The sequence below is a fragment of the Micropterus dolomieu genome, linkage group LG09 (genome assembly GCF_021292245.1).
Source record: "Micropterus dolomieu isolate WLL.071019.BEF.003 ecotype Adirondacks linkage group LG09, ASM2129224v1, whole genome shotgun sequence".
Classification (NCBI taxonomy): Eukaryota; Metazoa; Chordata; class Actinopteri; order Centrarchiformes; family Centrarchidae; genus Micropterus; species Micropterus dolomieu.
In genome coordinates, this window is record NC_060158.1 from 20,025,565 (window position 1) to 20,041,608 (window position 16,044).

Sequence of the window (16,044 nt, forward strand, 5' to 3'; positions counted from 1 at the left end):
CTGTTAATGTGGCCTTAAAGTCCCCATGATATCAAAATAGATGTTTAGGCGTTTTTATATATGTATTGTGCTACATGGGACCTATACTCCAGTATCTGGCCCAAAAATGATCAAAAGAAAAATTCTATTCTATTCTTAATGATATTTTAGAGTTTGTCATTTCCTAGAAAACTATAAAAGAAATGTTGATTATTGATTGATTGATTGTTAATTTAACTTTCTCAATTTTTATGACGCCACCAGAGCATAGTGTTTCTGGGGGCCCGGGCGGGCTTTGCTGATTAGCCTACTATACAAAAACACAACTTTATTGATTGATTTCGGCGAAACTGGATCATATTTTTTTAAAGAAACGATTTTTTTTTTTTTACCTATGATGTCCTTTGGCTGCTCTGCCTCAATTCTCTGTGATTTTTGGCATTTCCTGATTGACAGCTAGCTTTACTTGTAAAATAAAAAGCTAACTAGCTGCTGTTACCTAGTTAGCTTAGTTAGCCATGCTAGAGGTCATATTAGCTGACTGCCCAGACTGGGAGCTTGGAGCACTGGGGGAGTGTTTTACATCTTACATCAATTTACATCTCTAATTTACTCTAGCACAATTGACCCTTCCCTAAGCCATGCCCCGAATACGCAGCTGGCCAATCACAGCACAGTATAGACACTTTCTGACACTTTCATGGCTGCGCTCCATTGACTCTAATGCAAAAGGAGTCGTTTTCTAGCTTTTCTTTGCTGTATTTTTCCAAAGTATGGTCAAACGTTGTTCCTGGGACACACCCAGAGAGGTTGAAAGGAGAAGTATAATTTATTCCTTTTCTAAAACCTAAAACAAATCTAGAAAAAATGTAGGCAGCGGATTGTTCCTAATGTAATGTTAGTTAGCTATGGCTAGCTAACTTACTACTGAATGTAACGTTAAATAACCATACTGTTACTGATACTTTTTAATGATTGTAATAGTGAATAGAGACCTACCCAGCTGTACACAAACAGTGTTGATCCTTAATATCTTTCTCAATAGTCAGGTAATACGGTGGTTCACTTTTACACTGTGATCGGTAGGCTAAAGCTCTTTCACATCAGTTTGAGTCGGTTTGACAGCCTGAAAATAACCTTCAAATGCATAATACAACTGCAAAACTGTCTGCTTCTTTCTGAGATCGCTTTTTCCAGAAATTAGACAATATTTCTCCAAGGAGTGCAGTTACAGACAGTGACAGCGCCGTAATTAAAGTGTGACAGGTTCGACAGTTTGTCGGCAACAGTAATTAAGGGGGGCTTGGCTTAGCGAAGGGTCAATTGGGACAGCTGGGAGGAGGTTTACAAGCCAGGGGCGTGGGGGACCCAGCAGGCAATGCTGGTGGCGAGCAACGCCGGAATGGGCACCGTGAGCAGAGCGAGTGGCCAACACTGTTCTGCCACGAAATCACATCCAGCGCTATTGACTACTGTAAACAGCAATCAGTTTCCAACGCGAGTCCCTCCCGAGCATAAATATGCAGAAGCCGATAACACTCCACTTTCCGTTTCAAAGGAACTTTAAAGAAACCGTTTGACCTTTATTCGCTTTCTTGTAGAGAGATAGATGAGGCGATTGATACCACTCTCATCACTGAGCTTTTGGAGATGCTGGTAGTTGGATTAGCCAGACTAGCTGCTCCTAGTTTCCAATCTTTATGCTGAGCTAAGCTAACCACCTGATGACTCCAGCTACAAATACAGACATGAGAGTGGTATCAGTCTTCTCATCTATGTCTCGGCAACACACAGAGAAATCGAGGTACAGGAATGGACCTAAAAAGGTATAAATGCTTTGTCGCTCCAGCTGTACCCTAGTAGGGTACGAGGACTGTACCTTTGAAGTTGGTACATTTTTGTACCTTCTTGTCTGTACCTCTAAAAGAACATTCAGGCAACCCTAGTGTCAAAAATGTACCTTTGCAATTATTCATTTAGCTGACACTTACACATTATCATTGCTGTTTGTATCTGAGGTCGCACGCCTCTGGACTAGGGGTTAAGTGTCTTGCTCAGGGACACATTAGTGTATGCGTCACAGTGGGGATTGAACCCAGGTCTCTCACACCAACAGCATGTGTCTTATCCACTGGCCCGTCGCCAACCCTTTATGTCATGGGGGCGGGGGATCAATGATTTTCTGCATTATTTGCCTGTACCTTTAGCTTGTTAAAGGTACAGTTATGTACCCTTTGCTGTCAGCAATGATTCTGTACCTTTAAAAATAAAAAAAGGTCCACGGTTAACACCTTAAGGACCATTTCCGTACCTTACAGGGTAATGTTTTGACAAATGTACCTTTAGGGAACAGAAATGATACCCTTATTTCTCTGTGTGAAGAAAACAAATGAAGCGTATTTCACAAAATATCGAACTATATAGTTAAAAACTCTGTTAACCTGTTTTATCAGGACTGTGTGGGTTTTGATTGATTGGATGTGATTGAAAGTCACCAAACAACCTACCAACTCTCATCAGATTCTATTCCTGATGCTCTATCTTGATTGGAGCATTTGACATCACTCGTGCGTGCCCCTCCTGCATCAAACCAGTGAGAAGCCAAAAATGTTTAAACTTTGGTATAAAATAGTGTGTTAATGTAGGATCCCATTACCCATAATAAGATACTGCTTGAGGAAATACTTTTTCAGGGCCTTGAAGTGTTCTACTGGCTGAACTGGAGGCATCACTTTCTATTGGTATATGAATAAGTCTTCCCTGGGCTGTTGATGTGCCCTTAGCAAAGCCCTGAAACAATAAGGTTGCTGATTTCTTCACACAAATGTGTTTACAGGGTTATATGATGTTTTAACCAGGGATGTCCTGGAGGGTAAAACCATTACACTCCATCTGCATACGTTTTTAATTTAACAGAGTTTACTGCCATTTGTAGGATGATACGAGCCATGTTGTTCCTAGAAAGTACTGTAAATCGGTTTAGAGTTACATGAAGATTTGTATGATAATCATAGTCCAGTATCTAACTATATATATACAGTATACACTTATGTACTATACACAATATATAAGTGTGTTATATACTGTGTTAACCACTTAATGACTGGCTTATGTAACTGTATGATACATGAATATGGCTCTGAATCGCATTCATATAAATAAACTCTTGTCTTACTTAAACTCTTGACTCTTCCTTTTTGTCCAAATTTAGCAGGTCTCTGGCGGTAAAGATACCACAACAGATCTTTCATCTCCAACACTCGTGCTTGGTTACTGTTGCTATGCATGGTGGATCGTTGCCGTCACCGGTGCATCCAATCGGCATGTCGGCGCAGCCACGGAGTCTAAAAACAGCATTCTATATTACAGCATATAATGAGAAGGGCTTCATCAGTGTTCTCTCCAAATGTCAGAGCAGCTTTAATGATCTACTGAGCGCACACACACACACACACACACACACACACACACACACACAGAAGCTATATATCGCGTGCGAGCATGTGTGCAGTCACAGTGTGTGGCTCTCTTCTGCATTGTTTGCGTTTTCAGTAATCCCACCTTTCTGTATTTCCCTCTCTGCTATTAATTCTCTCGACTGAAGCTAAATTCTTTCCATCCTCCCCACTTCTGTCTTCCTCGCACCCTAATCTTCTTCCCTGTGACTTGAACTCGCCTTATCGTGATTATCAAACATGGCTTAAACAAAGAAGAAAGTTTTGAGTGTGCGATTGCTCCCCTGGGGCTGCACGTTTCTGCGAGTGTGTCTTCGGGGACGAGGTATTACTCCTCACAGTGAAGCCAACAGGAGACATTTTTAACAGCAGGTAGCACACAAAGACCAAGAAACCCTCTGCTCTAGCACGGTAAAACACAGCGTACGTAATATGGTTACTTTAGCTGCTCAAATGGCATAAATGTCAGACTATCTCTAATTACTTCTACCAGGATATGTGTGGATTTGATGTTAGCACTGTATAACAAAGTTAGCTCAGCAGAGGGAGAGGAGAAAATTGTCTAAATAATTTAGATGGGATGGACCGGGAAAAGAGATAAGAGTTGTGTGATAAAGATGGACAGATTCTGAAGAACTGGGGAACTACCAGAAAAGGGAAAATGAAGGGGTGCTTTAGGAGTGTATAAATAGGAAAAGGGGGAGCGAGGCTGAGGAAAAAGACAGCAAGGAAACAAAGAGCTGGAGATAAAGAGCAGTAATAAATTGAAAGAAGAGTGTTGGGAGGTACAATTTAGAGACACATGGAGAGAAAACGAAGTGGTTGCTGATTAAGGAGTGAGACTCATGGAGAGGACAATACGAGCGGAGAAAGACACACACAGAGAGGGGAAAGGCTTATGAGCGAAACACGCCGACCTGGGCTCTTGGTGCAATGCAGACAGCATTGCCATGGAAACGAATGGAGGGAAAGCGCAGACGAGGAGGAGGGGATTAAATAGGAAGGAAGGGATCACTGCTTCGCACCATGAGGGAATGGGGGCTGTTTGGATGAGTGGAGAGGGGGGCCGGCTGACAAATGAGTAACAAGTGTGGATATGAAGTTAAATGAATAGCTACTTGATAGTTCAAAGATGGCTTTTTAGCGGAGAAATCCCATTCTTATTTTGACAGATTTATTATAGACACATTTGACCGTCATGATACTTCATATCATCATCGCACACGCTTGTAACCCAGTTATGCTTAAATGATAATTTTAAATGCTATTTTCTTGACCAGCATGGTTCAATTATGAGCAAGGCGGAGTTCAGGTTACTGCTGCAGTGATGGTGTCAGCCCGTGTTTCAGTCCAAAGTGCGGGAGTTTCGCTGAAATGTCGATACATTCATAAAACAAAAAAGCGATGGGGGATGAGCCTGTCGCCATGGCGCCAGTTGTCTCAGGTGGCATTGTCTGGGTCCAGATCCGAGGGCGGGGGGTTGTCATGGCAGCAGGAATGCATGGAGTTTGTCTGGTTGTGATGCTGCACACAAACACACACACACACACACACACACACACACACACACACACACACACACACACACACACACGCTGTCTGCTGGAAATATTCTTGACTACAGGATTATAAATAGAAGTCAGCAGAAGGCAGCACCCCTCTCCTCATCTCCAACACCCATGGCACCCCATCATTCTCATCTTCCTCTTCACCCATTCACCCCCCCACCCCCACTCCACAAAGTCTCATCAAGTGGCTTTGTTTGCTGTCTGTTGAACTCCATTGTGATGGTGTAGATGTGGGGTGTCTGCGCTTGTCACGGCGAGGATGTTTAATGAGCTTGGAGTTGCTCAGGCTAATGAAGTGGGACGGCTGTACCTGGGTCTGCGCTTGCAACTGGCAACAATGGGCAACCTCTTGTTAAAAGTCCCCTTTGGTGACTTCACTGCACCATTCAACTATCTGGGCTCCTATAGAGCATACGAGTTTATACAGCTACCACAACTGCAGTCATAATGAGCTGCACGGCTGCAGCCCTAAACCAGAGTTTGAACCTGTTGTTGTTGCTTTGTTAACCAGTGGAGTTACCTCCACTTAGACTAGTTGAAGGGGGAAACTTAGATATATCTGCAAAAGGTTTAAGATGTTTTCAGGAATTTAAATCCCTAATGTGGGATTAAAAAAAAGTCTGCTGGTCTTGAAAGCCCCTGTCAAAGGGAAGTCCCACAAATTAGTCAGAGACTTTGTAGAACTCTTTATAAACTAAGCTCTGCCGACACAAGCACTCTCAGCAGCTTTCTCATCCTCCTGACTGACTAAACTGTCAGACGGCTCACGTGCAGACACACACGTGTGTGTGTGTGTGTGTGTGTGTGTGTGTGTGTGTGAGTGAGTGTAAATGTTGCACAGAGTTGTGAATGTATAGACACTGCTGTCTAGTGTCAGAGTGTGATATTTGTGTGTGCATGTGTCTCCATAGATTATTGTGCTACATAGCTTTGGGAGTTTTTATGTTGCTTTATTGTTTACAGTCATGGACCTCAGGGAGAATTAAAATGTATCACCTTCCTCCCTTCTACTACCAGCTTCTGGCCTTTAATGTTTTAATATAAACTAAGAAAAGCAACAATTAATTAAAATGAACACTTAATCGTCTTCCGTCATACATAATCAGTGCACATGAGGATCAATTTCTTTGTCTATAAAATGTCAGGAAGTCCAACGTCATGTCTTCAAATCTTTCTTAAACCCTAAAATATTCAATTTAGTATCATATATGACAGAGAAAAAAAGAAAAAGAAAAATCAGCAAAAATCAGAGAATATTTGCCATTTTTGCCCACAAAATTACTTGAAGAATTACTCTATTTTCAAAATGGTTACTGATTAATTTTCTGTCAGTCAACTAACTGATTCATTGACTTCTTCAGATCTAGCATTTATCTATTTGTGTATGCGTTTTTGTCCCCCCAAGTGCACTGGTGAGATGTTAGGCTGCATTGCCTCTTTGGACCCTGAGATGTTGTGAGAAGGATAGCGAGACAAAGATGGGAGTGATAGAAGGGATAAGGGAAGGGTTGTCGGCTGAGACTGCACGAGTACACAACATCCCATGTCATATCCTGAGCTCAAATCACTTTGACTGTGCCCTACCACTTTGAACTCAGTATCTTGAGTCAAGAGATACGGTGTGTCATTACAGGGGATGATGCCCTGAAAGCTTCCTGTGGGGTTAGCAGTTCTCCAGCTAGCTCCCATTCTCCTAGTGTCAGCAGAGCTGTAAAGCCTAAATACCTTTCCCTCCCTCCCTCCCGCCCTCTCAGCTCAGCCTCCCGACTTTCTTTCTTCCCCCGCCTCTCACATTCCTTAAGCTGGCATTTTGTGTGTGTTTCTGCCTCACAAGTCAGGCTCAGGAGTCCCTCTAAAAGCTTATTGCCCCCTACTCACAGCAGCCATTGGCTTTGTGTGTTTAAAAGGGGCCGTAGTAATACCTGTGAAGTGGAGGATTTTTTTCCCAATAATGCAGGGACATCCCAGTGGAAATAAGGTGGTATTGCCTTCTTGCCGGAGTGAACTTGCTTCAAAATAAATAGTGGAGAGATGGGTGTTCTCAAGGCCAACCTGAATATTTCCTTATTTCTTGTGAGCAGTTATAAAAAGCAGCCCAGCTCAAAGACATAAAAAGGTTTGACAGAAACATCCATCCACTGTCTGTTTCACATGGTTCTATATGAACTTGGTAACTATGAGAGCTTATACTGTATAAATATTGCCTGAGGAAACCTCTACTCTTAACATCAAGATATGTAGGGGTTCAGATATTTTCACAACACCTATTTGTGCGTAAATTTAAAGGCACCATGTCCTGATGAGAGGCTGATCATACAGGTGCTGGTCCTGGGTAAGACTTGGCTTTGGAGAGCTCGACAACTTCCTCTGATTATTTTACTCTGTGGATTATACTGCTGAAATAAGGGCACCTCTGACCTCTGTGTTTGTTTGTTTTTTTCAGACGGCGGGACGAAGAAGCTTCGCAGCACCATCCGACGGAGCACAGAGACCGGCATCGCCGTTGAAATGAGGAACCGGGTGACACGGCAGGGCAGCAAGGAGTCAACTGACGGCAGCACCAACTCAAACAGCTCTGATGGAACGTGAGTATCCAACCAGCAGTTCATCCATCTATCCATTTATCCATATACAGTATCCATCTATCATTGTTCTGTTTCCTCTGTCTCAGGTTTGTCTTCCCTACTACACGCCTGGGGCCTGAGAGCCAGTTCAGCGACTTTCTGGATGGACTAGGCCCTGCTCAGATCGTTGGCCGGCAAACACTAGCAACACCCTCCATGGGTAAGCCAAGTAGGAAGAAGACCAACATCTTTTCCTCTTCAATCCATCTCATTTTCATCTACTGTTATTTGCAGTTGATTGAAAACTAAGCGGTTATGGTTCCGATTTAAAATTTTTATTTGATAGCACTTTGCACTCATGTAGGAGCAGGATTTAGGTCTGTTAAACAATGGCAAAACAACATATTAAATATCATCCATTTTAATTCATTAGCGACCAGATCATGGAAATCTACAGCCACATACCAACGTACAAACTGTTAGACGCACAGCGGCATCTAAAAATACTGCACAATACTAGTGTGTTCACTTGGCACAGATGATGTTATTCTTGCATGAGATATAAATCTTTCATGCAAAGGTCATTGCTTGTGAAAAACAGAACAGAGCACTATACTCCACCATACCTGCTTGTGAAGACACATTCACAGCTCGGTGTCGCCCTCTGCAGTTAGATGTTGGACATAGCAACCTCAGGGAACCAAAGCCTTAAGCAAAATATGGTTAACTGACCACCACAGTGTTTGAAGATTTTAGTTCTAATTATATAGAATTTGATTGGATTTTTAGAAATGGTGTGGGTTTTTTTTTGCTCTACAGGGGATGTCCATGTAGGCATGGTAGACAGAGGAGGGCAGTTGGAGGTGGAGGTCAACCAGGCCAGAGGGTTGACCTCCAAACCGGGCTCCAAGAACATACCAGGTACTCAGAACTGACTGAACATGCTACATTGAAATTCTGTTGCCTTGGCTCCTTTGTCCAATCTGTGATTTGTTTCTTTGTCCGCAGCGACGTATGTGAAGGTGTATGTCCTGGAGAATGGTGTGTGCTTGGCCAAGAAGAAAACCAAAGTAGTGAAGAAGACTCTGGACCCCACCTACCAGCAGGCTTTGTTGTTTGATGAAAGTCCTCAGGGCAAAGTCCTACAGGTATGTGATTTCTTTGCTTCCTCCCTTTCTATCTTTCCTTTTTCCCACTTTTTCCAATTTTTTTTTTTTCCAAAGTGATCATTTCCACAACCAATACACAAATGTAACAAAAAACGTCCACCCTAAAGTATGTTATCTCACCTGTTTCAGCCCCATTGAGAGAATCCTGTCAAAGTGACTTAGCTGAAGAATTTTCTTTTAGTCTAATTACATTTTCTTGTAGCAGGGTCATGTGCCTTATTCTTCTTTGTTTCAAGATACTGACCTTATTTCCAGACATGCGTGAAAACGTGCTCCATTACATGACTTTGGCAATTCCATCAGTGCATTTGAAAAAAGATAGGTAGGTTTTAAATGACAGGGATCTATGATCACATTTTAATGGAAGACATTTTTATATTTGCCCCCGAGAACCAGAATAAAAACTGTTGGATTTTAAAGTCCCTGAAACCTTGATATAAATTTTTCAGTATTATTAAGTATTAATCTGTATCATTAAAGATTTGTGACTTTATGTAGTTTATATTTATACTTTATTGCTAAAAAGTTGTGGTCTGTATGGATTTGATTGATATTAACCAAACAACCAACCAACCGTCATCTACAGTGATGTCATGTACTACTGTGGCATATCTTAGTTTGATATGTATAATTTATTCTAATCTCTCCTTTAGGTAATAGTGTGGGGGGATTACGGGCGTATGGACCACAAGTGCTTCATGGGAATGGCCCAGATCCTTCTGGAGGACTTGGATCTGTCTGCCACAGTCAGCGGCTGGTACAAGCTGTTCCCTACCTCCTCTCTGGCAGATCCCAGCATCGGACCCCTCACCAGACGCCTCTCCCAGTCCTCCCTGGAAAGCGCCACCAGCCCCTCGTGCACCTAGACACCCAGTAGACACCCACATGCACGTTCACAGGCAGAGTCATGCAGACATGGACACACGTACTGTATATACACAACGACTGTATTTGAAGTGCAAGACAGGTAGACATACACACACATACCCATCTGGGCAGGAATATGCATTTGACATGTAGGTATAAATACCTGATCTCATCCACATGACAACACGTACTGACACGCTGCCACATCCTTTACTGGACATTACACACTGCGTCCACAGTCACACCCATTGATCAGTGTTTTTAGTTGAGAAAACGCATAGCAGATCCAACCTGAAGTAGATATAATTTACCAGAACATGTAGCATTTTTCAACCTCCCACTTCAACATTTCCCACCATGACACAGCGATCCACTGGGTGCCATATTCTGCGTTCCAAGATACCAGATTTCTGTGGCACGACTCATCCCAGGGCCATCCCAATGCCAGTTTCTAAACTCTCTATGCCAAACTAAGAAAAAAAAACTTTATTTTTTAAAACCAAAGCAATTGTTATTGTTGTTATTATTACTATACGTAGTAGGTGAGCTAGTATACAATATAAAGTATGGATATGTAGCAGAGTCAATGACTTAGATGTAATGCAAAAAATGAAGATACATTCTACACACATGAGCTGAGAATGGTAGGCCAGACACATAAACATACCTGGGCAACAGGCTTAAATATTCACATAATGGCTATTATGTGAGGTAGCAACACTGCTATTCTTATAATTTTCATAGGGCAGAGTTTATATATAGATATACATATATATATATAAATAGATATAATACTTATTTGTGTTAACGTATGTATCGGTTGCATTCTGCATGTTTGCTTGCAACCCTTTGTAGAGACATTTAAAAGAGCTTAAATCCTTTTATTTAGCTTGCCTTGACCAATGTAACAGGAGTATAGTGCCACTTGATTTTGCAGTCCGTCCTGAGAAAAGAGCATGGCGCTGAGTTGGGGAGAAGGATTGGGGCTTTGGTGACAGGGAGAGCATGCTTTCGTCGCCACCTGCAGAAGAAGAGAACAAACTGGTCAGCCAGCTAACCATTCGCTGATTTCTGATCTTGCCTTCATCTTTAGAGTTAAGAGGGCTGTTGTACCGCACAGGGCACTCAGCAACGAGGCTTTGTGGGAAATGTGTCCAGCTCTGTGTGTCTGGGGTTCTTGTGTTGCACATCCAGTGGGTGCCACGGTCTCACTCTCTGTCCGTATACCAGCACCCAGACTTGTTTGAACTTCCTGTCGATTTTCCCCATTTTGATGTCATCTGTTTTTGTCACGCTCTTCCTCGTTCATGATGGAGGGAGGAAAGTGTCAAGCGTGCCTCTGTCGCCCTCTCCACGTCTGGTCAGGTCTCAGCCAAACACGCACACAGCCGGTACCAACCACAACCCTCCTACTTTCTCTTTGGTCACTCTTCTCTGTCACACTGACTGTAATTAAACCTGTTGTCAATGTGTTCAAGTTTTTCTTTTTGATATCTAACTATTTATGCCAGTATTACTTTGCTCGCAGGGTGATAGTTAACCTGCCATGTATAGTTGTTTTACTTCTTTCAGGTGCAATATGTTACTCTATTTCCTTTCAGGCAGCGTATTTATATTTAAGATGGCACTTTAATGTAAAATATGTATTATGTTTGAATTACAAACAAAGAAGTGGTTAACCACCTGTTTATTTATTTAGATTTTATTTGGTCACGCTGCAGTGTTCACCTCTGAATCTTTGAATTGAATGCCAGCACGGAAATGTAACTGGAGTGTATTTTGATATCAGTGTAAAGGCCCACTCAGGCAGCTGGAACAGGTCAGTTTGGCCTCAGATTTTAGACTTTAACCTCATATATTTGCAAAAAACGTCATCACTGGGTTATTCAAAAACAGTAGGTATATTTACATATATTACATCTTAAAAAATGTTTGTCTTTAAAGATGAAAGACATGGGTCCCTAAATTTACCAGATGTTTTTAGTTTATGCCTTTAGCTTTCTCACCTAACCCCGCCAGCAACCAACCCCACTTTGTTCTAATTATTTGAAGAATTTTATTTGCATTTGAAAACGCAAACAAGGTGATAGTGACCTGTCTTCACTGATGGCAGAGGAGCAGCAGGGCAAACTGAGCGACATGTGTTTGCTTTTTTCTTTAAGATGAAGATGTCATCTTTCCCCTTCTGTGTTTTGAATCTGTCGGTCTTGAGACCAGCACCAAACATTGTGTATGTATAATGACACTAAAGACTGTCGTATTTTAGTAGTGTAAGAGTGTAAAAGCTTGTGCGTGTTTATGAGCTCACATTTGTTTTATCGCCACCGTATGTTATCATCTGCTAAGAACTGTGTAGCTTATTCCTCTCTTCATCTATCCACAAAAAGGGAAACTCTGAGGCACTTTTGTCTTCTTGGCACCTCAGACCATTTTACCACTCGTTGAACTTAGGATAAAGGGATCTCTGGCATTCTTGAATTTTTGGGAGGAGTATAATTGGTGGTATGATGGTGTTTTTTTTGACCCTCCCATCATGTATACAACCCTTTTTAGAAGAACCACCAAGGTCTGGGTTCCAATTTCTTTCTACATTTTGGAACTATTCCTTGCTCGATCTGTAACCGTATGGTCATGTATATGAAGTAATTTTATGTACCTTTATTAATTTTCTATCTGTCTATTTTTGTGGACAGCTGGCATGATGTTGGTATTTGCACACATTCTCTTCAGTGTGCGCCTTTTGTGAAGACAAAAAAAAGCTTGGTTGACGGGAGAGAAATTAAATTGAAAGAAAGGTTGAATATTGAGAAATGGCTTGTATGACTTCCCTGCTGAATGTTTAGTCCTTGGTAAACTCCTAATGTTAATATGTTTCCATGTGATTACCAATTTTTGGAGCTAATGTGAGACTGTATCTGTCCCTTTGCTGTGTATTGAGTAGCCCTAAACATTCTAATGAAAGCAGAGACAGTGCAATGAGAAGTAAAAATGATCCTATAACAAGTTTTTACTGTTGTTTATTGAGAGCAGATAGCAGTTGACAAATTTTGATTTTTTGAAGGACAGCTCAAATATTGCCTTTATTCAAAATGTAGTGAGGGTGTATGTATTTTAATGAGGTGCATTCTTGTCTAGGAGAGGCACGGCAGCAAAATGTGAGTGAGAGAGATTTAAATGTATAGATATTTATTTACAAAGCCACTTGTTTACAAAGCCACTTGTTACTCAAGTTGTACTTCACAGTGAAGAGAATTTAAGGATCAGTGTCTTCAGATATGAACAGTAACACCTTTTTCCCTCTACATGACATTTACCATAGATTAGAAAGAATTTATTGAAGTATTGCATTGTCTCATCACATGGCCATTTTTTTTTTTGACACCGACCCTACCGTTTTCAGTGAGTTGAAAAAGATGAGATGTTGAAGCCTCACAAACGGCAGGGGCAGAGTTACAGCAGGTTTTCAGAGAGTTTTTATGGTTGTGTGAAGCTTAGCGATGCTTAGACTTTTGTCATTGTAAAAGGTAGATGCATGCAAGGGGATCGCTAAATTGTTGGATTTATCAAAGTATCAATTAAAGACACAGCACGGAGCATGTAGAGCTTGGGAAACAGTGTTTCAGAGTGGTGAAGATAGTATTAGCTCGAGTTAGACAGTATCTCAACGTGGCTCAGCTGAGTTTTGAATGTAAAGGCAGTGGATGCACTTGCTCGCTTCCCTGTGAAATTCCACATTGAGCGTTCCCAAACTCACTTTTATTGTGTGAAAAACTTTTATAATGTATCGTCAATCAACCTGAATCCGAAGCGTCTTTTGAGTGCTATGTTGAAGATGTATTTTATTTTTGTAAGGAGAGACTGTTGTTCTGAGAAGGAGAAGAAAGAGTTAGAGAGGCGGCGTGGGCAAAACCCACCTTTAGATTTTCGCGAAAATGAGGGCTTGTTCTGTTAACAATGGCCTTATTTTGTGTAGGGGACATTGCTTCACTATTGTAGCACACAACTGAAAGTTTTGACAAACGTATTTTGCTTGAAATATTGTACCGAAGTTATATATGTGTATATTTATAGTTTTATGAATGTATTTCTTAATCCTTACACCAGAACCAGAGTATAATTCTTTGTCATCTTGTTTGCTATACTGTCTCTTTGAAGACTTTCCAGGGACCTCGCCTGCACTGGTTCAGGCAGCCCCTACGTTTACTGTACTGTATATCTTGTTTCTGTGTGTGTGTTCCTTTAAAAGAGCAGCTCTGCGGTTAAAATGAGCATGAACTCTGTCCGGCGAAATGCATTTTGATTTATTTAATTCGCCATGATGGGTTTCAAACAGAAAGGATTGCCCCTCCCCGATTAACTTATTGATTTATCTATCAAGCTAATGGAATTGTTATGATTTTTGTATTTTGAACTAGAAAATGTTTGCCGCATGGTTACTCTGATGATTTTCTTGTATTTAATCTTTATGATGGTACTCTTAGGATGATAATAATTGTGATAATGGTGACAAGTGATGAGGAAGTCAATTAGACCCAGTACAATATCAAAGGGAATTCATAGAGAGGCAAATGAATTGTCAAAAATGCTGTATCTTAAAGTAGCATGGACTTAGCCTTCCAGTTTCCGATATACTTCTGGCAATAACCATAGACTGTTGCGGGGCCTTCACTTTTGGCCTTGGCCTCTTCTACTCATTACAATTGGGTCATGGCAACCTCAGGCTCAATCTGTATCAGCTGACCATGATGACAAATAGAAGTCGAATCACTTTTTCAAGCACTAGAAGCAATTTTGACTCAACAGAGGATGCAATGCATTTTGAATAACTGCTTTTTTATGATAGCCCCCATGAGCAACACAGAGTTTTGTTTTATTTTCATTTTCTAATGACGCATGCATTCCATATGTCTGTTTGCCAAAGTAGCAGCTGTCAACGAGTTTTTGCTGCTGAATATGCCAGTTTGTCTTCATCCACGTATATAAATGTTTGTAATCACAGCACAAGTTTCCTGAGTAGCCATTCTGTCCTTTTAGCTGTCTGTCAGACTATATTAAGGCCACTGTAGCTCCCCTCCCCACTGTCAAGACAACCTTCATCTTGTCAAGCCCAGCAAAGCACAAACTTCACGAATACAAACTGAACTAATGTCTTATTTTGGAACCTCAAAATAAAGTATGTCTTTATGGGTAAGATTCTGATTATATTAAATGACATTCCCAAGCACATATGGCAGATTGACATCTTGGAATCAAATGTAAACACGGATGGGAGCATCAAAACATGCAGCCCAGGTAAATTGGATTGCTGGTGTTGGTAGATAAGTTGTTGTCTTTCCTCAACCGGCCTTAACCTTTCCACCGAGGAGTGTTCACAGAGTACGTTTTAAAGGGCAAAGCATGGCAGACCGTTTGATGAAAGGAAAGCGGTATATGGCAAAGAAGAAAAAGGGAGCTGTAATTTTATACCTGTGCTTTGTAAATGTTTTCTATGTGCAGTATTTGATAATGTAAAACTGGTATTTTTGTGGTTTGTACGCTGCAGAATTGATTACTTAAGGTGCACGTAGTTTTGTAAGAAAATAGAACCAAACTGAGGAAAAAAACTGTTTGGGATTCAGAAGCCTGTATTTGCATGCCCTTGGACATCTGGACGCAAAGTCAATAAAGTTTATTTGAATCACAAACATTTGTCAGCTGTGTATTTTAAACTTTTTCAATCCCACTCAATAACAGATTTCATGGCCACATGGAGGCAGCAAAAATAAGCTGTAAACACAACACTGACATATTTTTACCTTTAAAGTTGATATGGTGAACTTGTTACTTATTAACACGTCCAGCAGATACAAAGTTGCATTAGCATTTATTTAGAGTTATGTTTTTGGCCACTTGTCTAGTGTCACTGTTTTGGCCTCCACAAACTCTTAAATCCTACATTATGTTCAGCAGCTTGTCTTTTAACTGTGTCTGTAGTGTACAGTGTGTTAGAGCAGCTGCCTACTGTGGCCGGAAATGACACTTTGAGAGTCATGAGAGTAAACCAGAATATTAAAATTGTGGGCCGTAAATCAAAATCAAAGACCTGAAAGATGCTATAAAGGTTTGTAAAGCTGTGAGGAACTGCAGGGTGATAATTCTCTGTTGGTTCATAAGTAGGAGAGACTCTCATTATACATAGTTATTTATACATACATTAATTGATATTATAAAATTGTTTATTACAGCCACTTTATATCACCTTCAAATATAGATGTTTTGCACATTTTGCTTTTTTAGAATACCGAGGCTCATTTTAAAATGAACAAACACTTGTATTAATAGTCTCATCCAAGATTTGCGATAGACTACATATACAGTATGTAGAATCAAAGTTTGTCTAGGGAACATTAATTACAATATGACAAATATGATTGATCAACACAGAACAGTCCAACTATTCAGT

The 16,044-nt window shown here is 40.9% G+C and overlaps 1 protein-coding gene across 4 annotated transcripts in view; it reads left to right on the forward strand.

Moving 5' to 3' along the window:
- rims3 (regulating synaptic membrane exocytosis 3) overlaps positions 1–15,245 on the forward strand; it is a 40,144-nt gene extending 24,899 nt beyond the window's left edge. For 3 of the 4 annotated variants that reach the window (XM_046059627.1, XM_046059628.1, XM_046059631.1), the window contains 5 exons: positions 7,446–7,587; positions 7,674–7,795; positions 8,386–8,487; positions 8,575–8,714; positions 9,389–15,245. In XM_046059627.1, the coding sequence (XP_045915583.1) occupies positions 7,446–7,587; positions 7,674–7,795; positions 8,386–8,487; positions 8,575–8,714; positions 9,389–9,601 (719 nt within the window). In that variant the 3' untranslated portion in view covers positions 9,602–15,245. The remainder of the gene's footprint in view (positions 1–7,445; positions 7,588–7,673; positions 7,796–8,385; positions 8,488–8,574; positions 8,715–9,388) is intronic. The other variant, XM_046059630.1, reaches the window with a different exon arrangement.
- The last annotated feature ends 799 nt before the right edge of the window (positions 15,246–16,044 follow it).